Here is a 26,202-nt window from a genome sequence, read left to right on the forward strand (position 1 = left end):
GCAAGTTGTTCCCTGTGTAATATGATCCGGGGTAATTAGGCTACCCATAACATTGACACTGTGACACCTTTCATTCATTACCCGTGAAGGTCCGAGTTAGAATATTGATCTTCAGTAACCGATGCTTGTCGTAGGAGGCGACTAACAAGATCGGGTGGTCAGGCTCGCTGAATTGGTTGACACATGTTATCGGTTCCCAATTGCGCAGATCGATGCTCATGCTGTTGATCACTGGTTTGTCTGGTCCAGACTCGATTATTTACAGACCACCGCTATATAGCTGGAATATTGCTGAGTGCGGAGTAAAACTAAACTCACTCTTTCATTTATTTCAACATACATATCATCATCATCATCAGTCTCATCAACAGTATTATGAAATACAACCATTAGGAAATATTAGCACTATCATCATGATACATACATTATTAGAAAAGCACATTATACACAATATCACATGCATACATTATTATTCATAGTCCAACAAAGTGAGATACTCTATCTCCATAAGCAAGTGGAGTCTTGACACAATCTTGCAGCAGTCTCTTCTCACGGTCTAGCCGTTCTTCAGACTGGCGATTGAGTAGATCTGGTAACATAAACTCGGGTACCAGCTCAGTTCAGTGGTAAGGAGAACTGTGTTCACCAGCTCAGGGGTAACTAAAAAGTGCATCACCTGTTGTTTTAAGAGATTAGCACGTGACCTGGAACCTTTAAACAATACCTGCTGGCAAACTAGGGACACCCCGACCAATGCTTGATATTTCAAGCCACAGTTTATCTTGTTCACTCATCTCATGTTTACAGTGACAGATGGTATGGATGAGTAGGTCTTTGAAGTGTGATTGACACAGCTCATATATGCCACTAATGGTTCTAACGTTAAAAGCGGCTATATTACAGTTTATGATTGTTACATTTCCAGAAGGCTATTGTTTATCGTTTGTTAATATCATGCTTTTCTCTGCACGATTATTATATCTATAATTTATCTGTATTCCGGAGCGGTATTCAGATAAGCACCATACTGCTTGTTTACCAATCCGGTTCCTCTTTTGGAAATAAATATGTTTAAACCATATATGCCTTGTGCACCTCCTGGGTGCCATGATGCACATAGATTCACCACAAATTTGCATTGCTGTTTAAAACGCGGTACTGTTACTGAACACGCCCCTCGAACCGCTTCCAGGAAACCAGTCCTTCGCTTAATTCCATAAAAGCTAATGGGTGCTACTAAAATGGAATGGATTTTCCCATTCTGCTATTAGAAATTATGAAGTGAACTAGTACAAGTGTGTTCTATTTTACGTGTAAACTTGTTTTGAATTGAAAGTGTCAGTTGATTAACGTATTTAATCAGTAAACACAAAGAATGTGTTCAAATTAGAGATTTATAGCAAACTCGATTTCAGCATGAGTAAAGCAATAAGCGTGGTAGGATAATTTTAATTCCGTCATTGATTTACCAGTGAAGTTTTTGAAAGGCATTTAGAAGTTGGACGAACATGAATACATGACACGTTTTATGGATAACAGCTTCTGTTTTATTCTTTACACGACGTTTCAGAGCTAATTCTTGCTGATTCATTTACATGATGAAGCACCAAGAATTAGCTCTGAAACGTCGTGTAAAGAAATTCAATAAAAAAGAAGTTGTTATCCATAAAACGTGTCATGTATTAAGTATCATTGGCTGAAAGTTCATTTTGAATATACCCGTGAAGGTCCAGGTTAGAATATTGATCTTCAGTAACCCATGCTTGTCGTAAGAGGCGACTAACGGGATCGGGTGGTCAGTGTCGCTGACTTGGTTGACACATGTCATCGGTTCCCCATTGCGCAGATCGATGCTCATGCTGTTGAGCACTGGATTGTCTGGTCCAGACTCCATTATTTACAGACCGCCGCCATATAGCTGAGATATTGCTGAGTGCGGCGTAACACTAAACTCACTCACTCATTTTGAATAATCCAGGTGCATATATAGAGGTAGACTAACAACTAGTCTCGGAAATGAACATATTTTACAGAAAAAAATATCATTGTATAAAAAATGAAATATAATGAAAAAGAGCCCTTAGACTTTCTTAATTTTCGGACTGTGGAAATCTAGACCTACTACATTTTCTAGACTTACGTGGGCTGACTTGGATATATTTGCTTCAGGGTCTTTTTGACAGACTAGTATAGAGAGATATTTCACCTGAGAGATAAATTCAACACGATTAATAGGTTGGAGGCGTTTGCGTCTATGCGCCTATAACCAATAAATAGAGAGGGTTTAAGTCTTTGTTAACTTCAGAAAATTACCCAGATATTGACTTGAATGATATCGCAACCGTATCCCCTCGGATTACAAATCTAGAGCACCACCACTCTATCGTGGACCAAACCTTGACCTTTAGATGACATGCTCATACAATTGGCAAACTGTGACACCAGTAACAGTAAGCAAGAATTCTGACCCCACAACAGCATACTAACAGCGAACGAACACGCGGGCTTTACAAATTATACCCCGGGTCTCTGTCATGACGAGTCAACGCATTAACCACTAACATGACTAGGTAACCAACCTCCCCTTAATTCAAGAGCAGGAAAGTACACACTGACAGTGCATTTAGAACACACTAACACACATGTTCAGATAATTAGAGCCACCTCCCATGACGACCGCCATACGACGGTGGAATATTCATGTCCATGTACTACTTCTATCAGTCCGTATGAAAATTTTCTCTTCCTGCCCGAACACGGCACTTTTAGGCATGGTCACTGTGTCTGATTTACATGTTCCTGATTATGAGAAAACAACATGCATATATCACTGAAAGGACATTTTATTCATTAATTGCAATTGGTTTATAACAGTGTAAATTGTTAAAATGTTGTTGTTGTATTACATTGTTTTGTTACAATTAAGAAAACAATGACGTTCTTTGAATGCACAATATATATTTATGTATATTATAATCATATCTAGAATGGGAGTAAAGAGAAATCTGCAATAAGACCATACAACCCAGCTTAGTATGATGCTTAAAATACAGCCTTGTCTAACACCTAGTTCATTAATAAAAGGTTCTGATAATTCATGCTTATTCCTTACACACTCTTTAAGATTTTCGTATATACTCTTCAACATTTTATTTATTTTACTACTAAGACCGTGCGATTGTCCCCATAGTTTATTCCGTTGCACAGAATCAAAATCCTTTGCAAAATCAATGAATAGTGCGTAGAACGTTCCACCTTTTGAGCTGAGGTATCTTTGTATTAGACTATACAGTATAAAGATATGTTCTGTTGTTGTATATCCCTCCCTAAAGCCCGCTTGACCCTCGTATATCTGATCCATTACTTCAGCCTGGTGCAGTAGTTGGTGAAAGGGTGACATTGGCAAGGACGCTTTCTCTGTGTGATATAAGTGGCCCGACAATACTTGACATATTTTGACCTAGAAATATTTCTTTACTTTACCCATATTTTAGACCATAGATTAGACCTGTGTTCGCGATTTGGATAAATTTGGCACTTTTTGTTTGGCGACAAAGCCAAAATGTCCCTTCCAGGATTCCATACACGTACAACTGAAAGGAACACCCGGGTCAGACGAGGCGATGCTGTGTACTAGAATACATTGTGGCCTAGATTTTGCACTCGATTTTAAGAGAGTTAAAAAGTAGGTCGTTTTCTTTGTGCAGCAGTGCAACAGTACCAATTAAGTCAGCTAGAAATATTTCACGTCTCCCTATGCTTAGCCTAGCTCCAAGCCTGTGCTGAATACGACGCCCATTTATGAATAGTAATTCATAGTAACAGTTAATCAATTAGAGAGGTCAAAATAAGTATACAGAAAGGAGGCCAGTCTTTTAATGGGACATCTTGTTCTTTTTATTTATAAAATCTTGAAATTATCATTTACACTTATAATTACTTGTGCAAGGCTGCTTTTTGATAAAAACTGTTGTTCAAAATGCCACAAGAAGACAAGGCATCTAATTGGTTCAAGCGTTCGTTCGTCACGCCGAAGGACAGGGTTCGAGTTCCCACATGAGTACAATGTGTGAAGCCCATTTCTGGTGTCCCCCGCTGTGATATTGCTGGAATATTCCTAAAGCGGCATAAAACCATACTCACTCATACTAACTCAAGTTTTAATAGGCTAACATGGTTGTATAAAGCAATATCAATGTTTCATATTAGAATATACAAGGAGTTCGTGACTCTTAAAACGAAGCTATAGAAAAATGTCTCCATCAGCATGACTTCTAACGAAGTGACGTCAGTGTTCGTTCGAGGGAGACTGGTGATTTGAAACTGATGGTGATAGTTCTACAAACATACCATTCCCCAGTGGAAGGTTTAGATCAGTCTACAAACAGCTTTGGAGGATCACATATTCGATTAACAACAAACGTAAGTTCACCATTCTGTGTCAACAATGTCGAAGATGAAAATCTGAATGGGCCGTGCCACTGGGCGGCACTGGAGAAGGGGAAGGGGAGATATGTAGCCAGGGACACAGCGATGGGGCCAGCTCACTGACACACATACAATCGGGACGGGCCTTTCCCGCGGTCGTGTGTTTGTTTGTTCGTCTTAGCTGAGCTGACGGCAATTGCGTTATCGGCGACGCACCAAAGGAACTGAAGTAAACAGATGCCGAATATGTATTACCTTCACGGTAGCAGCATTATGAGTGTCTTCACAGGGTGTTACTGTGTGTGTATGCGAGTACGTATGCCTGGCCTGTGTATGGATGTGTACATGTGCAAGCGTGCGTACGGATGTGTGCGTGCGTGTGTGTGTGCGCGCGCGCGTGTGCGTGTCCGTGCGTGATATTGCGTGTGGTGATTATCAATACCCTTGACCGTTTTGTATGTAAGTCGCTGCTCTTGTATTATATGACCTGTGAATTTGTACTGCCATACAAATCACACCCATCATCATCATCATCATCATCATCATCATCATCACACTTTCAATGTCCACTTCCTGTATGCAGTTTCGAGCATAACGTTCTCCACAACGTCTTCCGCCTATACAGAGAAGTAAAAAACCAAACACGTATCCATCGCTGTTGTGGCCATACTTTATGTCCTTCACATTGGCGTTTATCACTGTTTGGGCTGAAATCATACGCAGCCCTGGTGTTGCTGTATCTATAGAGCTGACTTTGGTGAGTATCACGTAATTGATGCACCCGCGCTGACACGTGGTCAGGTTGGTCACGTGCTGGCCCTGCGTCTGATAACGTTTCCACAGCCTTGTACTTTTTGCTTGGCAATACGTGTACAATCTGGCTACGGGAAACTCCGACTAGCCTGTCTGCTGTCGGCCGATGGCGTTGTTGCCTTGAGCTTCAGTCGTGGCATGTTTTGAACAATTCACTTCTTGTACAATTGTGATGAGAGATACATGAAAACCTATCGTGTTCTTAGCCCGACCATCTATGTTGCACCATGTTGGTGTTTGATCACCATGCTCCAACGTGGTTGCGTTTTACGCACTTTTACGATAGTTTCGGGCCGTACTGTATTCTACCCGCACAAAACACGCCCATACTACAGCACCGGTGGAAAGCGTAACCCGGGGGCATGCACGTTTGGACTCATAGGCGGATCCAGAAATTTTCAAAGGGGTTTATAAACATTGTGTTGCTTCCAGTTAATGTAGGTTTTCAGGGCAATGAAACATCAGATAATCTTGCTAGATCAGGATTGTGAAAGGATGGGGTTGATAATTGTTTTAATTTAAGCCTTGCCAAAGAAATTTTGAATGTGCCATTGTGAAGTCGGTCGTCATGAAGTGGCAAACCTTGTGTGATGTTAGATTTATTGGACGACAGATGTGCAGACGCTGGGCAATACAGGAGTAAAAAAACACACACACACACACACACACACACACACACACACACACCTTCCCCCAACCCACCCCCCGGATATGCCACTGGGTCTGATGTTAACGAATCCTGGTACCGGATTAGTGCCGATACTTATCTCATCCAGTTTTGACAAGCACCTGCTTCAATGAGAGCAATTACTGCACTGGCATATCTTCAGTCAGATAATGGAACTCTGTCACCTTGACCCGTGTCTGGCTGGTAACGCCAAACCAGATTGTTCTAGCTACCAATGAAACAACATTGTGTTTTGTATTAAATGTTCATAACAGTGAAGATACGGGTTAGAATTGTTCTTCAGTAACAGTAAGAGGCGACTAACGGGATCGGGTGGACAGGTTCGCTGACTTGGTTGACACATGTCATCGTATCACAGTTGCGTAGAACGACGCTCCTGATGTTGATCACAGGATTGCCTGGTCCAGGCTCAATTATTTACAGACCGCCGCCATATAGCTGGAGTATTGCTAAGCGCGGCTTTAGGCAACAATCAACCAACCAACTAAATTTTCAACAGGACTATTCCAAAACTGAATCCAAATTGGGACAATGCTTTATTAGAACGCCATTTATCAAGCCTAACGTCAAGTTGTCTTGAAGGAAAAACGTGAAATATAAAGTTTATTCTGAGTAACATAATATGATACACATTGGTATGTTATATTATACGCTGTGTGGTTTTATGGAGATTGCAAGACAACTTATTTTGTTCTTGGTGTTGCCTTCATTTTGAACTGCTGCGGGTGAGTGACGATTCCGGGGAATCTTTTCAAGGGCGGGCACATCCCGCCTGCAGGTCGGAATTCGAACTGTTGGATCATGCTAGCAGTAAACAGGAAGAGTTCCATTCGTGCCAAGGCCTCACCAAGGCATGCTCGGTGCCCTGAATATAACACAGATAGCACATTTAGCATCGATTCCGAATAACAGAATGATTTATACCCCACCAAGGGATGCTCGGTAAGATGAACATAACACAGATAGCACATTTAGCATTGATCCGGACGAGTATCATTGTATGTACTAATCCTTATGCTGAATATACGTATCTTTATACTGAGAGAGGGATCGTATGAACAGATCACTATACCGACAGAGACAGGGGTCGTGCCGAAAGACATACTGACAGACACTGATCGTATGTACAGATCCTTATACTGACATGACAGGGGTCGTGTACTCATGTAGCTATGACGACAGATAAAGGGGTCTTGAATTAATTCCCCATGAAAAAGACAAACGTATAAATAATGTCACTGGGTCTGATTTGCCGTGGTTGTTATTTAACGCCGCACTCAGCAATATTTCAGCTATATGGCGGCGGTCTGTAAGAACTCGAGTCTGGACCAGACAATCCAGTGATCAACAACATGCGCATCGATCTACGCAACTGGGATACGATAACATGTATCAACCAAGTCAGCGAGCTTGACCACCCGATCCCGTTAGTCGCCTCTTACGACAAGCATTGGTTACTGAAGACCAATTCTAACCCGAATCTTGACGGGTTCATTGGACCCAAGTTGAGTTGCTATAATAAAGTCTTACCTAGGGAGAATGGGATGTGTTCATTCATCTTCTGAAACCTCCCCGCTGTGTCCAGAAATCTGTCTGGCCGGAAGTTCTCAGGATCACCCCAGACATCCGGTTCCTTCAGGGCAGAGCTCAACATTGGTAATACGGTGATTCCTTCTGGGAAAGTGTATCCCCGGAACTCTACATCACGGGAAACAGAGTGAGGTAGATTGGTCGGCACGATGTCAGCACACCGCAGTATCTCGGCAACCGTGGCCTCGACATACGGCAGGTTGATTTTGTCCTTAATGGAGGGTCGTCTGCTCTGCCCTATGTGTTCTTGGATCTCCTTGAAACACTTCTCTTGCACCTCCGGATAATTAAGGAAATACGCCAGACCCCATCGGAGGACAGTAGTTGTGGTTTCAGAGCCAGCGATGAACAAGTCACTGAGACACTTTTCCAGATTCTCGTCTACAAGAAGGATTCAAAAACCAAAAATAATTTTAACCTCTGCATGTTTTTAAGAAGATATGCATTAAAATCTCGTAGTTGAATTAATGACGTCAGTAAACCACCGTTGTTTCAGCTCGGTTGTCCTCAAGTGGAAAAACCTGCTGCATTATCCCAAACAAAAGATGTCATTAGACCATTATTTGGCAAAGGATATTCTGAATCTCGATTATGAAAGAAGGTGGGTTCCTCCTCGTATAGACATTACTAGACTTTCATTCACAGTGACACAGTATTAAATCTTTAGAATGAATTGTAATGTGCATGGTGTATCGTTTTTGGATTATTTATTAAGCTTTACCACACATAGTCGTCTTTTGTCCTTGCTGGTGGCGATGTTTCATGGCCTTGATATAAGCAGAGGTGAAGTTGGTGACGCTGCTGTCATCGTTGTCCGTGTTGATGTAGATAAACGGTCGAATTATTTCTTTATCAATTATAGATACATTTCGAAGAGTTTGCTTAAATTTGAATAAGTCCCCAGGTAAATGGCGAACAACGGGCAAAAAGTTGAGAACGTTGGCTGTGTGAAGGTTCCTGACGTTCTCGTCCAGACATTTCAGGAACTTGACAAACAAAGGATCGGTATATTCGAACCGTTTTCCAGAAACCAGTGAACTTATAACGTTTGCCACTGCCTTGTTGAGTGTTCGGGAACAATCAAAGTCTGTGTCGACGCATTCGTGGATGGCCTGGAGAAAGAACGACAACTCTTCCTGTATTGTATCCTCCAGAATTGTTTTGCCCATTCCGAATTCTTTTAGAGTAGACATGCTGAACTTCCGATGTTCCCGCCAGATGGAACCCGTTGAAAACACAAGACCTAAAGCAAAACAAAACTTTAATGCATGATATGCATTTAGTTCATTATATTTGCAAGAATATTTCACATCAGTCAATTTCATCGAAGAGTTTATAGTGTCGTTAGGGTGATGTTTAGACACTGACTGCATGTACAATGAATGTACCCTCTGTGATACAGTGATCTACATATTGATATTATGGCGTCTCTCACAATCGTCTTACATTTCAGTGTGCCCGTGAAGAGGTTAGAATTGGTCTACAGCAGTACCATGCTTGTAAGAGGCGACTAACGGTATCGGGTGGTCAGAGTCGCTGACTTGGTTTACACCTGCCATCGCATCCAAATTGCGTAGATCGATGCTCATGCTGTTGATCACTGGATTGTCTGGTCCAGACTCGATTATAATATACAAACCGCCGCCATACAGCTGGAATATGGCTGCGTGCGGCATTAAGCAAACAACAGACTTACATTTGAGTGAGGAGCTGGAATATGGCTGCTTGTGGCGTTAAACAAACAACAGACTTACATTTGAGTGAGGAGTTAATGAGTGGGTAAGGGCTAGGGACATCAGAAATGAGCTTTACAGGGTGTGTGTGTGTGTGTGTGTGTGTGTGTGCTCTTTGATGATACTGTAACCGTTGAGGACGATGACTGGCTGGTTGAAGATCAGGCCCGGGGAAACGTTCACGACTTATGATACCCTGAACCGTTATACATATTTTACAATGTTACAATGTTATATTGTTAAAAGAAACGTGACATGGAACACGGTTCTGTGCCATCTGCAGATGAACTGGATATTGATGGACATATTCCTGATATTATGAATACAAATTGCCATTGCCACTGAGTTAAAATTTAAAGTCACATCAGCAGTATTTCAGCCATATCGTGACTAAAATAATTGTACATTTATAAATGAATAAAAACAAGTAATTAAATCTAAAATATGTTTACTGTAAATGACAATACAATATAAACACAGGCTATAGATTGCCAACAACTAAAGGCAGATCACCATACTAGGGACAAATCGTTTTAAAGGTATGGGGATGAGAATAAGTTATATAATTAGTAAATGTGCCTCTAGTTGTGTTGATTGATGCTCATTCAGGCCGTGCAATTAATAGTGCGTGTAAGGACAGTGTCTATTCAAGTAAATGTACCTTTTCCTTTCGAAAAGTGATCGGTTAAAAATGAGGGCGGTCGGTGCGAGAAAACATCGGCGTTCTTGACAAGGGCCTCTTTGATGATACTGTAACCGTTGAGGACGATGACTGGCTGGTTGAAGATGTACACACTGAAGATATCTCCATATTGGCGTCGCAGTTTGCTGAATGTTACCGTGATGTCGGCGTCCATGGAGAAGATGTTGCCCACCAGTGGTAGAAGAGGGGGACCAGGGGGAAGACCAGGAGGACGCCGTGTCGACAGCCATAGTAACAGTGACACGGCGATAAACACCAATGCCGTAGATGTATTAAACATCAACAGTCCTGTTATCAAGGTGAAGGTCGCGACTGCATAAACACAACTGTAAAGAGTCATGCGCAGAAGTGGCCGTTCCAAAAGTATCTGAAAGAATATGTATATTAATTTCGCTACATGCACCCTGTCTTAGTGCGGCGTTAAACACCAAACAAACAAACGAAATAAACACCCTGCAGCAGAATGATTGTATTAGAAGCATAGTATTGAAAATGTGCAGCTAACTGGAAACACTATCTTCGTGCTCATCTTTCGCTCTCTAGGCAACTGCTGCATCAATTACATTACTGAGGCAGTTTCCTTACATCATTCACCTGATGAAGGAGTAAAGATATACGGTATGACTTCCTCCCGTATCCCCCCTAAAGTTTAATGATGAGGAGTATAAACATATGCTTTTCCTGCCTGGTGTCGAGGGCAGACATGCTTTCAAGCGTTCCCACCAATGTGACAACAATGTGATAAAATAACACCTCACAAAGGCAATTTCGACAAAAAATATTCATGTGGGATTGAAAGAGAACCACTACTCAACATAATCTGGTGAAAATAATTAGTGGATGGCGAAAATTCAGAGAAATTTCAATGGATTTGTGAAAGTGACTGTACACATTCAGTGGACTCCATATTCAACATGAGGATGTGTGTGAAGGGATTCATTCAATACATGTAAGTAAACCTCCTCCATTGATTGAGAAGATAGAACTCATGACACCCCATGCTCTAGTATAATTTGACATTTATAACTGCTTACTTAACAATTTGGACTTAGTAAACAAATGACTGACACACCCGGCAACTCAAATCGTCGGCGCAGTTCCCCCATTTCTCCCCAGTTGGATATTTCATTCTCCATTTCTAAGAGGACAAGATCCTTGTCAGACAGTTCTGTTTTCACCATTGAAGAACCAAGAATGGCAAATTTAGATATCGTTCCTCAAATTATTGAGGCCCTCAACTCACCTACAGTTTTGGAAAAAGTAGGAGTAGCTCTAGCTGAAATGATTATGCCCCAAATACACCTGACACTTGACAATAAACTTAAGTCCATGTTGGAAGTGTTACATGAGAATAAAGAGAAGATTGCCTCACTGGAAGAGCAAGTTACTGATTTGACAGGAAAACTAAAGGCAAAAGACTCACACCTCGATGATATCTACCAGTACAGTCGCAGAAATAATGTTCGTGTATTCGGTATAAATGAAGAGACAGAGAAAACACAGATGACATTGTGATTGAGTTAGCTGGTAAGATTGGTAGGAACTTGACTTGCAGGACATCGAGAGAAGTCACAGGACCGGTAACCCTGCTAATTATACAGGGGGAAGATCTAGACCAATACTTGTGAAATTCACGTCATATCGGGGAAAGAGGGAGTTAATGAAAAATCTGTACAAATTGAAGGGAAGTCAACATCAGTCGAAAATCTTTATTAACGACGACCTCACAAAAGAGAGAGCCCGTATTGCTGCAGATGTTCGCAAACTGGTTGTGTCGAGAAAGTTGTCTGGATCCTGGGTAAGAGATGGTATCATTTTCGCCAAGAATCTTGATGGACATGTCAGTCTCATCACCAAGAGATTCCAGTTCGACAAGTTAATCGAGTCACTCAAACTCAAAGTCCGCCTAAGACTGTCTCAGGAGCAGAGGAGGATACTGGAGTTCACGGATGTTGACGACAGCGAGGAGGAAGAGGTAGTCTGAGTGAGAAATGTGCGCGATCACCTCTAACTTGTACATATAACTGTGCTAACCGTGTACAAAAACACATTCCATGTATGACACGTGCGTTTGTTTACAAACAACAGCGAGTGACGGGCCTTCGTTCTGATTGGTCGACCCTCACTGCCACCACCCAATCACTGATCAGGATATTCGCCCTGCCACGGGTGAACCCGTACCGCTTGGGATGCTGCATGTTGTTTACTGTTGAAACTGTCACGCAAGTGTGAGTGTTGATCGAACTTAATATACGAACATGAACAATCTTAATCAGATAAAGTTGTTGCTTTGTTTTGTTTTTTTTGTTTGTTGTTTTGTTTGTTTTTGTTGTTGTTTTTTATTGTTGTTGTTGTTGTTGTTGTTGTTGTTTGTTTTGTTTTTTTTGGGGGTGGGTGGGGTGTGGTTCAATGTATCTTCATTTACGAACACTGAAAACTGGACTTGTACACAATGTGACTTTGCACAAGGAAACACTTTCCCTGATACTTGCAGGTTTGCCTTATTTTAGTCCATGTATGAGACTACGGTTTAATTTACAGATGTGAGTTTACATCCACTCCATTTATTCTCATTTAAAGAGGAAATCCACAGTTTTACGTTTATTTACACATTGCATCCCTTAAATGCTTATTACAATGTACACAAAGAGTCGAAGCCATTATTTTCTTTATCATTCCCCCACGAATAATGGGGAACTTTCTCATTTTTCTAACTTTATCATTAATTGTTTTGCTTTCATCCTTCAACAGTTTGTTGAAATTACCTGAATCTCAAGATGCCTACTATTTAGTTCATGCGACAAACATATTCTCAAATGTATCTAATGTTACAAAAAGTAAGATTATAGTTTTCTCTATTCATGTAAACACACCATTGCATGTTCATAAATGCATCCAGGTGATAATGATGATTCTACCATGAATCAAGAAAATACTAGATTCTGATTGGTTGTTTAGAAAAATCAGACGGCATCAATTGTGGATTGACGCTCATCTGATTGTAAGGCCGCTTCACCGCGCATTGACAAATCTTATTGTGAGAACTACTTCCGTTTGACCACAATGATGGCGGATCATAACAACTCCATGGATTTTGAGAGGTTCCAATTGAAATTTAGTCGCCATCAATTCAGTAAAGCATGTCTCTGATTTTCAAACACACTAGGTTTATCTCCTAAATAAATCCCAATTTTCTGTTTCAATTTTACTTGTGAAAATATTTGATGAGTGTTGACATAGATTTGTATGGTCAGAGAATTGGGGTGTTTCATGGTAAAATCTATAGTTCTTCAAAGGGCAAGATTGATCTTATTACATAGTACCTTGTATTATTTTTCTTTACCCTGGGTCTCAGGGGTATACAGTTGTTTCTTATGTTGTTGATTTGCTGTGGGGATGTCCATCCAAACCCTGGACCCATTATACCAAACAATAGATCTAATTTGAATATAGTCCATATAAATGTGCGTAGCTTAAGGGATAAAATTGACATCATCAATTTTGAACTGAAAGATTATGATATCATCTGCATAACAGACACATGGTTACATCCTGATATCTTAGACAATGATATTATGATAACTGGATTTCATAAACCTGTCAGACAAGATAGACTTACTCGAGGAGGAGGGGTAGCAGTTTATGTACGTGAACATATCTACGTTAAACGTATGGAAGATCTCTCAATAATGGGCTTAGAATCAGTATGGGTAAAAGTTTCTTGTAGAAAACATCATACTTTGATCGGCACTTTCTACCGTGCTGATAAAAGTAATCGTTACTGGGATCTTATTGATATGTCAATTGGAAACGCATCTGATTTAGACATAGATATGGTAATTACGGGGGATTTTAATATTGTTTATCTTAGTAATAAAAAACAGCGTCTAGATGAACTTCAAGCACGATATGGCCTCAGACAGATTATAAGTACACCTACAAGAATGACCGAGTATTCTCGGACACTGATAGATCTGATACTTGTTTCTAATTATGTAAGTGTAAGTTCATCGGGAGTCCTTGATCCTGTGTGTAGTGACCACTGTCCAGTCTTTCTTAGCATGAACCATCCCAAGCCTAGCAATCATACCTATAGAAGAAAGATATATAATTATTCCCTGTTAGACATTGAAAGTCTAATTTTATATCTCCGCGATTCTAATTGGGATTCACTTTTAGATATTGATGATTTGGATTCACTTGTTGATGGTTTTACAGACATCCTTGTAAGTGCATGTGATAAGTTTATTCCAAACAAGATCATTACGGTTAGAAATGAAGACAAGCCATGGATGAATTCCGAAATACGTAGACTTATCAGAAAACGTAACCGTAAACACAGACTTGCAAAAAGACGTAATTTACCCTCTGACTGCGAAGTTTTTAGAACCACAAGGAATAAGGTAGTGTCAGAAATTAAAAAAGCGAAAGAAAGGTACTTTTTATAATTAGATAGTATGATAAACGAACAGAGTCATAATAAGAAATGGTGGCAGCTTATTAAATACTATCTGAAGAAAAATGTTATCAACATCGTTTCCTTCCATTTCCCATGAAAATGTCATTTATGATGATCCTACATCTATAGCTAATATCTTTAACGATTTTTTCTCTGCCCAATCTACGGTTGAAGATACAGAATGTTCCCTCCCACCCTTATGTAGTAAATCATTGAACTGTTTAGCAAACATTGAACTAACCCAGAGAGATGTTGAAGATATACTTCTTTCTCTAGACGTTCGCAAAGCGACGGGCCCTGATGGTATTGGTAATAAATTCCTTAGGCTTACTGCCAAAGTGCTGTCTTAACTTCAATATTAAATAAGTCTTTAGACATAGCAAATATTCCCAGTACATGGAAACGTGCTTCCATAATACCCATTCATAAGAAAGAAAGTGTTAATGAATGTAGCAACTATAGACCAGTGTCTCTCACATGTTGTTTATCTAAAGTCTTTGAAAAATGTGTTCACAAATACGTCTTTAAATTTTTTAAAGACAATGGTATTATAAATAAATTACAGTCTGGTTTTGGTCCTGGTGATTCAACAACTTATCAATTATTAGATTTGTATAACTTCATTTCAAGTGCCATGGATAAAGGTAAAGAAGTAAGAGCTGTCTTTTGTGATATAAGCAAGACCTTTGATAAAGTGTGGCATAAGGGACTTCTATACAAATTACAATCATATGGAATATGTGGTAAATTACTTGATTGGTTTGATAGTTATCTTCATGAAAGAGTTCAGAAAGTTGTTATAAACGGTTACAACCCGAGTATAGATCTGTATTAGCCGGTGTCCCCAAGGATCTGTGCTTGGGCCATTGTTATTTCTTGTGTATATAAATGATCTTGTTGAAAATATAGATTGCCATATAAGACTCTTTGCTGATGACACTTGACTTTATGTTATAATAGAAGATCCTACCGATGATGCTATGCGCCTCAATAAAGATTTAGAAAGGATTTCTCAATGGACAGTGCGGTGGCAAGTTAAATTCAATCCTTCTAAGACTGAAAGTATACAGTTTAGTAAAAGACGTTCCATAGTGATTAGACCGAGATTATTTATGCAAAATATTCCTATAAACAAAGTTTCCGAGCACAAACATCTAGGCCTCTGGTTTCAAAAAGACGCAAATTGGACTGCACAGATAAATTCTCTATTTGATAAAGTTTCACCAATGATAAAGAAATGGGCTTTACACATTGTGCCCATATGGGGACTCGAACCAGGGTCTTCGGAGTGACGAGCGAACGCCTTAACTGCTAGGCTAAACCACCGCCCCCTTCTTCAATGGAAGGAGCGAAAGTCGATGTTCGCCACACGCAGCTGTTTCAACCCTTCAGTGTGTGTGTGTGTGTGTGTGTGTGTGTGTGTGTGTGTGTGTGTGTGTGTGTGTGTGTGTGTGTCAGACAACAGGCGTTGGTGATAATAACACACGTCTACGGGTATGGCGTCGACGGGGAGAACGTTACCATCAGGACTGTGTTGTGGAAACAGATCGATGGGGTGGAGGAAGCAGTATGGTGTGAGTGTGTGTGTGTGTGTGGTGGTGGTGGTGGGGGGGGGGGGGTCAGTCATCATCACAAAACCGCTCTGGTAGTTTGTCGTGGCAGAGTGAATGCCCTTTACTACCGTGACTCCATTCTTCAGAACAACGTCGTTCCCTTCTTTAACCAACATCAAGATCTGAACACATTCCAACAGGACAATGCTCGAGCGCACACTGCACGCCTTGCAACACAGTTTCTGGCAAACAACTACATTCCTCTACTTCCATTGCCCGCATCGTCACCAGATTTGTCTCCCATTGAACACTTGTTGGATTACATCGGCCAACGCCTCTCACGTCGCCCACAGATCAACAACCTTGGGGAACTTGAGAATGCCTTGCAACAAGAGTGGAATGCATTGCCTCAAAACATTATTCAGAGACTTATCAGTTCAATGAGGAGACGTTTCACAGCTTGTGTTGCTGCTAACGGTGGTCATACACGTTACTGACTTTCCAATTTGACTCCATCTTTCTTTCATTGTCAGCTGAATTAAAACTTCACTGTTTTGCTGGATTGTTTCTGTTTCTTTTTTCTTTACAAATATCGATTATCAAGAAAAACACTATATGTTATGTATAAATCCTTTATTCTGCCATTATTTGATTATTGTAGTTGTATATGGGATAACTGTACAGTTAGCCAGGCATCAATGCTTGAAAAATTGCAGCTTGATGCACTAAGAACAATATGTGGGGCTACAAGGGGAACAAGTCATAATAAATTATATTCAGAAACTGATCTTTTACCTCTAGCAGAAAGAAGGCGCATTCAGAAACTGACCCTATTCCATAAAATGATACATAACAAAACACCAGATTACTTAAACAGTCTCGTGCCAGAATCTGTCTCTGTTGCAAACCCATATAACTTAAGAAACTCTTCAAATTTGCACAAAATCGCTATAAGAACTACTTCATATGCTAAATCATTTTTGCCCAGTACTATTGAACTTTGGAATTCTTTACCTGAAGAACTCAGACTTATACAGTCACCAAGTGAATTTAAAAACAAGAATACACTATATTGTAATACTTCATTCGGATTTGATATCAACATTGGAAACAGGTTCTGTCAAATAATCCACTGTAGACTCCGATTAGAATGCAGCGATTTAAATGCCCATATAGTAAGTAGATTTATATCCGATAACCCATCATGTATTTGTGGTGCCGCCTTCGAGGACACCCTTCATTACCTTTTTATATGTCCCAATTATGATGCCATAAGAAACGATTTATTTTATTTCAAACATGGATATAACATAAATGACGCTCTGTATGGTAACTTAGAATTACCTAGATCTATAAATCATGATATTATCAGATCTGTACATACCTTTATTACCAGTTCAAAAAGATTTAATCTGTCTTAAGTTTTCATCTGTCCCTTTGCAGAACTAAAAGTATTTGTGGCTGTGTGGATGTTCATATTCATGTATATTGTATGCATATTGTTATTTATGATACCATGTATTTTTGTAATATTGTTATGAAATGTAAGTCGCATAAATGTTGTTTTGTCTGGAGAGGCATTAATATAAGCGTTTTGCTTGTTTGCCGATCCAGTTTCTGAACAATGTATCAGAAATAAATATGTTTAAACCATATAATATGAATTGAATGGAAGCAGGTTGTATCCTATGTCCTGTTCAGATTAAAGTGCCAATATAGGTACATACACACACGCGCGCGGGCCCGCGTGTGTGTGTGTGTGTGTGTGTGTGAGAGAGAGAGTGTGTGAGTGAGAGAGAGTGTGTGAGGAGAGAGAGAGAGAGAGAGAGTGTGTGTGTGTGTGTGTGTGTGTGTGTGTGTGTGTGTGTGTGTGTGTGTGTGTGTGTGTGTGAGGGGATACGGGCAGTCTTTCCGGATATACACTAGAGGCCAAAAGAAACCAAAAGAAACGTTACCCTCCTACCTTTATGAATTCCTGAAAACATTCAAAGAAATTTTAGGTTTTAGTTTACAAGAAAGCTTAACAACACAGCTTTATGCACATCTCAAACGCATTCATATTTTGGTGAAATGCATCTTTTTCAGAAGAGTGAAATTGTCCTATATTCGTCCATGCCTAAATAAACCAATAATAGTGATTTTGATGTCCTAAAGAAAGGTTGAAATAAAATTCTTCTATGGGACAATGATAACCCATTTAAAGTCACCATTTTTCAACTATTAAAACAAGAAACAACTGTTGTAGAGTGTGTAGAATTGTAAACTAATCATTGCTATGATTTCAGGCTTTTAAAACATTTTCTGCTAATTTGCATGAGTGAAAACAAGTGAAACGTGTCTTTGATATTGTGAAAAAATGTTTAGGAACATCTAAACTTATCTTTGTTAACATTTTTGCTTGCAAAGTAACATTTTTCCATGTTCTGTTTAGCAATATCAATCGCCAAAACGCAGCAATATTCAAGCAGCATTTACATCCATTTCACATGTAGAATGATTCTATAGGGTATAAAGAGAGCCTAGAAGACATGATCTGATACACAAGTACGAGAAATATGCCACGATTAACAGCTGAAGGGAGAGAAAGAGCCATTGGGATGGTGCGGATGGGGTCGACATACAATGCTATTGCCAACGCCCTCGGATGCCGCCGGCAGAGGCCCAGATAAGCTGCATATCCGGGTAAAATACGCATAGAAAATTTCAAATTACGCATTGAAAAATAATTGTTGCGTACCAATTACGCATTTAAAATGTTAGATACGCAAAAAGTTTAAAACAAATGCGTACGGAATATATTTATAAAAATCGCTTGCGTAATGACAAAAGACATCGATTGCTATCAAGTTGTACTGTTAGTATAGGACTAGTGTTGTACTGTCAGTAAAGGATGAGTGATTTTTTTTATGAAATCATTTCCATTATATTTAAGTTAGCTTTGATTAGGTATGACATAAGGCAGAACATGCCTGCTTAGTAAACTTACTCAATGACATAATGCTTAGGTGAGTAAAATGACTGGGAAAATCCACCTGTAACAATATGGCCTTGGGTGAATGTGGAAGAGTGCCTTTACAGTTTACTTATACAACCGAAATACTGGTGCAGACTTCTTAACATGCCTGACTATAGATTACCAAAACAATGTTATTTTATGCTATTATCTCTAGACAGGGTGAGACGAATTTCATGGGCAACTAGAATTAAAAATATTCTTTTTCAATTTGGTTTTGGATTTGTTTGGATAAGCCAGGAAATTGGTGATGACAAAATATTTATTGAATCATTTAAACAGAGACTACATGATAATTTATTCCAATCTTGGCAGTCATCTTTGGACAGTAGCTGTATAATTTTAAAGGTTAAATATTTATAAATATAATTTCCTAAAATGAATCAATATCGAATGCATTTTACAACCTCTAAAACTATTCTTAACAATTTACTGTTCCGTACATCATCCAAAAATAAGGGATTTTGCAAAGTTCATATTTCGCGCCCATTAGCAAACAGTCAAAATCTTACAGTATATTATATTTTCCACCAATCGGATGGCCCAATTTCGTTTCTGCGGATCTGCTCAGATCACTTGAATGTCAAGGCCATCTAGATCTATGGCCGACAAGTGAGTATGATTGCCGATGGTTTTGGAGAAAATGCCTGCTTACTGTCGAGGAAATGATTTGTAGATGTTGCAATAAGTTTTTAGACCCGTGGAATGCCGCTGCCGATCGAATCTAGCCCTACATAGGTGCTGTCAGCGTGGCTGGAATTAATAAACGAATTTAGTACTATACATCGCTTTAAATTAGATAATTATATAGACCAATGTATCCCACCGTAACATGAATTCGGCGTTCTCCTGTTTTCGGCGATCGTACTTCTCGCGTGATTTCGACCGAACGCGCGCGAGGTCAGGGGTCAGTATGCAAATTTCCTGAAAGGAGGTCACGTCAACTCGCTCCGTGAAAAAGTTTTCAATAATGGAAATCAGGAAGGTAAGAATAACAAAAAAGCAGTACCTAAATAATAACATGAATTTTCTTAATACTATATTTTACCTCATTATTAAGCTGTGTAAATAAGGTAAATGAGCCGACTATCAATCTTCGTTTGCATCGTCTGCTAGCCGATGATGTTTGTCAACATTATATCACGTAACTTGTGACGTAAGATGCCGCTCGATTAAAAAACTACGGAAACATTTTCGGGCCATCCTTATCCAATTTCTCCGTAACGTTAAACAATTTCTGATAGGTTTTTCTTGTATCCTTTCAGACAAATACGACTGTGCGCGGTCCGTATAGGTCCAATTACACCAGAGATGATCTAGATAATGCTTACAGACTAGTGGTAGAAGAAAATGTGTCCGCACAGAGAGCAGCAGCCAGGTGGGGGGTTCCGGTTTTTACCCTTAAGGATCGTTTGTTGGGCAATATCAGCGTAGATACTGTCAAGTCGGGTCCCATGCCTCTGTTCTCCTCACAAGAAGAATCCTTTTTAGCGAGCCATATCAGAGTTATAGGGGAGATTGGCTATGGTTATACGCGTCAGGAGACCATTAATCTTGCAAGCGATTACGCTGTCAATCAAGGACACAGAGACAGAGATCGTCCTTTAAGTCTCCGATGGCTGTACAGTTTCTTAGGTAGATGGCCGGAACTTAAAGTACAGAAACCGAGGAAACTTGATGCAGCGAGGGCGAGATCAGCCACCAAAGAAAACATCAGTCGGTATTTCACAGAACTCTCCAACGTCATGCAAAAGTACAACTTTCAAAGTTCACCCCAGGCAATTTTTTAATATCGATGAAAAGGGACTATCAACTGATGTAACACCACCCAAAATCGTCGCCGGGATACATTGCAAACCACAGACCGTGACATCTGGGAAATCACAAACGGTAACAATGATTGCCGCTGTTAACGCAGCTGGTGGCAGCGTTCCCCCCTTACTTTGTATTTCCTGGACATCGTATGAGAGATGAGCTGTTATCAGGAGCTACACCCGGTACTGGAGGCACAGTTTCAGAGACAAGGTGGTCTAATACGGAAGTATTCAGCACGTATATGAAAACGCACCTGGTCCGCCGACACTTGCCATCACGCAGCGCCGACTTTCCCGTTCTCATCCGCTATGACGAACACAAGAGTCGCGTTTCCCTTGGATTGATAGAATGGGCACGGGAAAATCACATCGTCCTATTTGTTCTTCCCCCTCATACAAGCCACCTCCTACAGCCACTGGACATCGGATGTTACGGGCCTTTTGAGACGACATGGATACGATCATGTCATTCATTCTTAAAGAACCAATAAACTTTGTTTTTTGTTACTCTTTTAACCATTACATATGAAAGATTTGTGGTTAGTCTTATGCGGAACACCAAATCATTCTTTAAAAACTTGTGGTTAATTAATACCGAGCGACTTAAAGTGGCCAAAAAGTCGCCTGCTTCCCTCTCGCCCGCCAACGAAACCACAGACAGGTTACGTAACTCTGTCGCCAGAGCACTGCAGTGACGTCATATGAGGAACGATTTTCAGTTAGTTGTATAGAAAATGTGTAGCACGCTCATCATTTTGATGATTTCTCGACATCAACGACGACATGCCGAATCGTTGCTTCGTAGTCAATTGCTCCTAGGGGTCGGGCGATGGTGTCCCCATGCACAGATTTCCACAGGACCCCGCAGTTCGTGCTAAATGGGTTATGTTTGTGAGTGCGAAGCGAGCGTTGTGGAAGCCTGAAACGATATCTTACTTGTGTTCAGATCGCTTCACGGAAGTTAAAGAATCAAAACTACTTACTAGTTGTAGTAAAATATGCATATGATTGATGACCATACAGATTTTCTATGACACAACTTGTAACATAACGATTTCTTCCTCGGAAGTGAGGTTGTGGTCGAAGGAACAATAATATTGTAAGTAGTAATATATTGACACCCACCTCGCTGCCACGAGAGAAATTGTTATGATATACGCTATGTCATGCAAAATCCTATTGGCCATCAATAAAATACATATTTTTACTACCAGTAGAAAGTAGTTTTGATTTTAACTCGGTGAAAACAAACCTAAATACCATTTATCCTCAGACTGGCGGATGTTCCCGATAGGGCGCCGCCATTTTAAAAATAAAAAATCTGTTAGAATTAATGAGATTATAGTTTGTTTTCATCAAGTTAGAAAATCAAGACTACTTTCTACTCGTCGTTAAATATGTATTGAATCATAACCAAACGGATTGTGCATGACACAACTTATAACATAACGATTTCTTCCACGGAAGCGAGGTGGGGGTCGAAGTCACAATACTGCGCGATAAATTTCTTGCTACATTCCCATGGTTAATGTCCACTCACCAGTATGTAGATACTAGTCAATGTGCGTCTTTATATTTGGTCTTATAATCCTAATTAGTTTATTATCACACTTGTATGCATTTTGAAACTAAATAGAAAGCAGACGATCTGCTGATACTTATAGTGAATTTATAACAGAACTGTAATATCTAGACATTTTATAGTTTGCCAATGTGAATCATAATTCGCGCACACACACCCTAGTGCATGTTGTCTGTCTCATTACACTTCACGGCGAAAACAATGATTCTGTTGAATGCTACGACAAATGAATAAAAACAAAATGCAAATATTAAAATTAAAACAGATTAAAGTTATAAGAACAATATCAGGCCATTACCTTGTTCGGGGAATGTATCCATCAATATCCACAAAGCTGTTCCAAATGATGTGTCTTTTAACAGTTTAATATACGAAAAAGTGATAAATCTTTTCAGGTGTTGGTGTGTAGTCTCATTGGTCACCCAAGATAGCACACCTGGCAACTAATTGCATAATGTCCGCCTTTCTTTAAAAACAGTAAATTAGTTAGCCAATAATGGGCAATCAATGTATTGCCGGTTAATCCTTTGAAAGAAGGACGTTGTTTTTACGCAGACGCGACAGAGTGTATTCAGTATAGATTAGTAAATCTACACACATAAACACTACCTTTTGACAATTCCGCTGTGTAAGATAAAAGTAATTAATCAATCAGCGTGTTATCGGTTAATCCTTTGATCGATGTTTATAATGTTGAATATTTACTCCAGACACAAGAAATGCCAAATGGGAACCTTTGTCGGGTAATCTAAGTGTGTTACCACTAATTATACCTGTTATAAATTCATTAACTGACCATCAAGTGAATGATGACAAGTAACGTGTAGGTTTATACCACCTAACACGGGTTACAACAAGGGAGTATTAATTGCTGTATTGCATGTGAAAACTTATGGGCCGACACTGTTTTGAGAATACAAACAGATTTTTACATGACATGATTAAATATCGAGGTAAAAAACACAGAAATGGGATCAATTTGGATCAGTCATTATACAAATAGGGCCTAACGACACCAATCGATTTTGACAGAATCGTCTTTGAAAACAAGTTGTAACTCGGAAACTAGGCAAAGCAGGAGACAAAATTAAATGACAGTAGATTGTGAGAACATATAGCTTTCATTTTCCACAACAATTGTCACGATTTCAGGTTTATACAAGCCTGTAAACAAGATAATTTAACCCCTAAAATGTAGATGAATTCTGCATCGGCCCTCAAAGCTATTCCTCATATGACGTCACAGAGGCGCGCCGCCCTGATTGGTTGAAATTTCGTTCGCGGGTGAGAATTGTGCACTGTTGTCAAAAAGGTCGATTTAAGTCAATTAAAGGTCGAAATGAGTAGTTTTAATGACGGGGTTTCATTTATAACGATGCCAGTTAGTGTTTTATGTATTTGTACCCCCTAGGGTTTATGTGACCTTTAAGAGTGAACTCTGGAAAAGCTATCGGAAAGCGTGATATATGCAGCATAGCATGTCGTGTTTTCAACTCAACGTTAAGTCCTGTTAACATTTTGTCATCTTTCACAAAATCAGGAATCTTCCCCCTCAACCCCGAAGGGATTGATGACTTGGCTGTAATGCCGGCCCGATCTTTCTCTACACCGACACCCGCGGTTTCAAGTTCAACAGGTACGCTCGTACAGGACACCGACGACAGACTGGATACTGCAAGGACATTCTTGGAATGTCGGGGTGGAGAAGTTTTGAGAAATGTTCAAACATACAAGCCAAGGAACACCATCAGTAAAATCGTTGGCGGGAAAGTCATCACTGATCAGGCAGTTGTTGACAGGATAGCCGAGCACAAGAAACAGCATCCACAGAAACGGAAGGCTGATAAGGAAGTCGGCAAGGGGAAGAAGAAGTCAAGCGGCACTACATCGTTGTCCACATCGTCCCTGTTGTCTAAATGGAATTCTGCCTAGAATAAGTCAAAAGGGAAAGGACCTGCACGCAAGAAACGCAACGCTCCGCCCCCATCAACAACCTTCTCAGACAGTTTTTCCGACAGTGCAACTGATGACAACGAAGTTTGCTGTGTGTGCGGAAATTTACACCTGATGCATTGCATCGTTGTGACTTAATCACGTTTGTGAAATGGGCACAGTGTGACAAATGTGGTCACTGGGTTCACCTTGTCTTTTGTACAAGTGTCACCGTTTTACTTACACATGCGGCATTTTTCTGTCCCCACTGTGATCACAGCCCAGTGGAAGAGTGAACTGCATTCATAAACTGTCATCAACAGTGTATATAACCTGTTTGGATTTCATCGTTATCTGTGCTTGAAATTGTTGAACTGACATTTTATTTTAACTCTTAAAGATTTACAAGTGACTAGAAGACACGAATTTGCCTTGATGAATTATATCCACATTGGAACACCATAGATATTCTGTGTATAACGTTATCGTTTAAAACTGGTGACGTAATGCTCAAGTTGCCAAATATAGAACGTTACGGTCATGGCGGCCTTGCTCAACCGACAAAGCCGAGAGAATCATAAAAAAGTAAGAGGAAACACCTTGGCTAACGTACTTTGTCTTGAATGTAAAATATTTTTATTACGATAGCATGGTTACATATGTACCGCGAATCGCTGTTACGTCGCCGAAAACAGGTGAAACTGGGATTAAGTTTCTGTTATTGTTATATGCTGACGACACTGTACTAATGAGTGACAACACAGTTCTTTTACAAAATACTTTAGATAATTTCGCAAGTTATTGTCAACAATGGAAGCTTACGTTAACGTCTCAAAAACTAAAGTCGTCATATTCAACTTCACCACATATAACCAAAATTCACCTTCACCTTGTTTTTGTACGCATAATTTATATGTACTGTCTTCTCTTGTACCACCGATGGTGGTTGAATGACAATAAAGGAATTGAATTGGGAAGACCCACATAAGCCCTGTCATGCCTGGAAGGGTCTGTCTGAATACTTTAGTGAACCCAAGCCCAGCAGAAAAGGGTGCATTGGATGGACTATTCAATTATTTGAATAGTATTAGTCGAGAATACCCCGGAGAGATGACAAATGTCTGACCCCTCGGACTTTGTGTCGGCAGGTCAATTCGACCAATTTGTAATTGAGCCCATTGTGTTCTCTGTTGCCGGTAGATTGCCCACGCTGTCTCGCTGATATAGTCCACTTATTTCGTACGATAAGTAACCACATGCAAAGTGAATTGTTAAATACAATCGTGAAAGTTGCGTTCTTAATACCAAATGACAATAAGTGTGACATATATCTTTAAAGTAAGGAATCCATAGGAATAACTAAATCTGAATATTCACAAGTTCATGAAAACACCTTAGAAATCTATTTGGTGATTTGCACGTTGATTATTGGCTCCTGTGTTTCTCTGATTAATGATGAAGACCCGGCTGCAGCCGCGGCGTTGTACTATTTCAGCATCTGGATGTTGGTGAAAAATATCTTTTTCTTCTGCATAAGTAATGCATTTTCGGGCGTACATGTCTACTACCGACAAAACTGGGTAACTAAATATTCGAATGTAGCTATACATGAGGTGTACATAAATTACCAACTGAGTGTTGTGTACATAGCCTCGTAGGGTGATGTGCTTCTCCATTAGAACTGCTTATTATTTATAACACTTTGGGTAGCAGTATTGCTATAAGATGTAACAATGTAACAAATAATTCCTTACTAGAAGTGTTGATATTTTCATAAATACTTTGAGCAAACTCACCCTTCCGTTTTTCTTCTAACGTCTTGATGTTGCTGGTATATGCGAGTGCAGGCTCGGATGGACTGTGGTCACATGATGTGTCACGTGGTTTGGTTAAG

The 26,202-nt window shown here is 39.9% G+C and overlaps 2 protein-coding genes and 1 long non-coding RNA gene across 3 annotated transcripts; 1 reads left to right on the forward strand and 2 right to left on the reverse strand.

Moving 5' to 3' along the window:
* Positions 1–302: 302 nt before the first annotated feature.
* On the reverse strand, positions 303–14,758 carry LOC124291020. Its single transcript, XR_006902120.1, has 3 exons — positions 14,321–14,758; positions 4,433–4,436; positions 303–319 (listed from the first exon to the last, which is right to left on the reverse strand). It is a non-coding gene; the product is annotated as an uncharacterized LOC124291020 (long non-coding RNA).
* On the reverse strand, positions 6,501–26,202 carry LOC124291019 (cytochrome P450 2C23-like). Its single transcript, XM_046727922.1, has 5 exons — positions 26,105–26,202; positions 9,914–10,322; positions 8,241–8,762; positions 7,460–7,900; positions 6,501–6,794 (listed from the first exon to the last, which is right to left on the reverse strand). The coding sequence occupies exons 2-5, from the start codon at positions 10,293–10,295 to the stop codon at positions 6,613–6,615; spliced, it is 1,527 nt and encodes a 508-aa protein (XP_046583878.1). The 5' UTR covers positions 10,296–10,322; positions 26,105–26,202; the 3' UTR covers positions 6,501–6,612.
* Positions 19,802–20,770, forward strand: LOC124290995. Its single transcript, XM_046727856.1, has 2 exons — positions 19,802–19,965; positions 20,246–20,770. The coding sequence occupies exons 1-2, from the start codon at positions 19,951–19,953 to the stop codon at positions 20,768–20,770; spliced, it is 540 nt and encodes a 179-aa protein (XP_046583812.1). The 5' UTR covers positions 19,802–19,950.

The sequence above is a fragment of the Haliotis rubra genome, unplaced genomic scaffold (assembly GCF_003918875.1).
Source record: "Haliotis rubra isolate DU_JTF1 unplaced genomic scaffold, ASM391887v1 Scf48, whole genome shotgun sequence".
Lineage (NCBI taxonomy): Eukaryota > Metazoa > Mollusca > Gastropoda > Lepetellida > Haliotidae > Haliotis > Haliotis rubra.

Excerpts from the sequence above, each read along its gene's own strand:
- LOC124291019 (XM_046727922.1), bottom strand. The coding sequence starts at position 10,295 with ATGACTCTTTACAGTTGTGTTTATGCAGTCGCGACCTTCACCTTGATA. Across the intron at positions 8,763-9,913 it reads TCACTTTTCGAAAGGAAAAG|GTCTTGTGTTTTCAACGGGT; the intron begins GTACATTTACTT and ends GTTTTGCTTTAG. Across the intron at positions 7,901-8,240 it reads ACAAAAGACGACTATGTGTG|ACGAGAATCTGGAAAAGTGT; the intron begins GTAAAGCTTAAT and ends TCCTTCTTGTAG.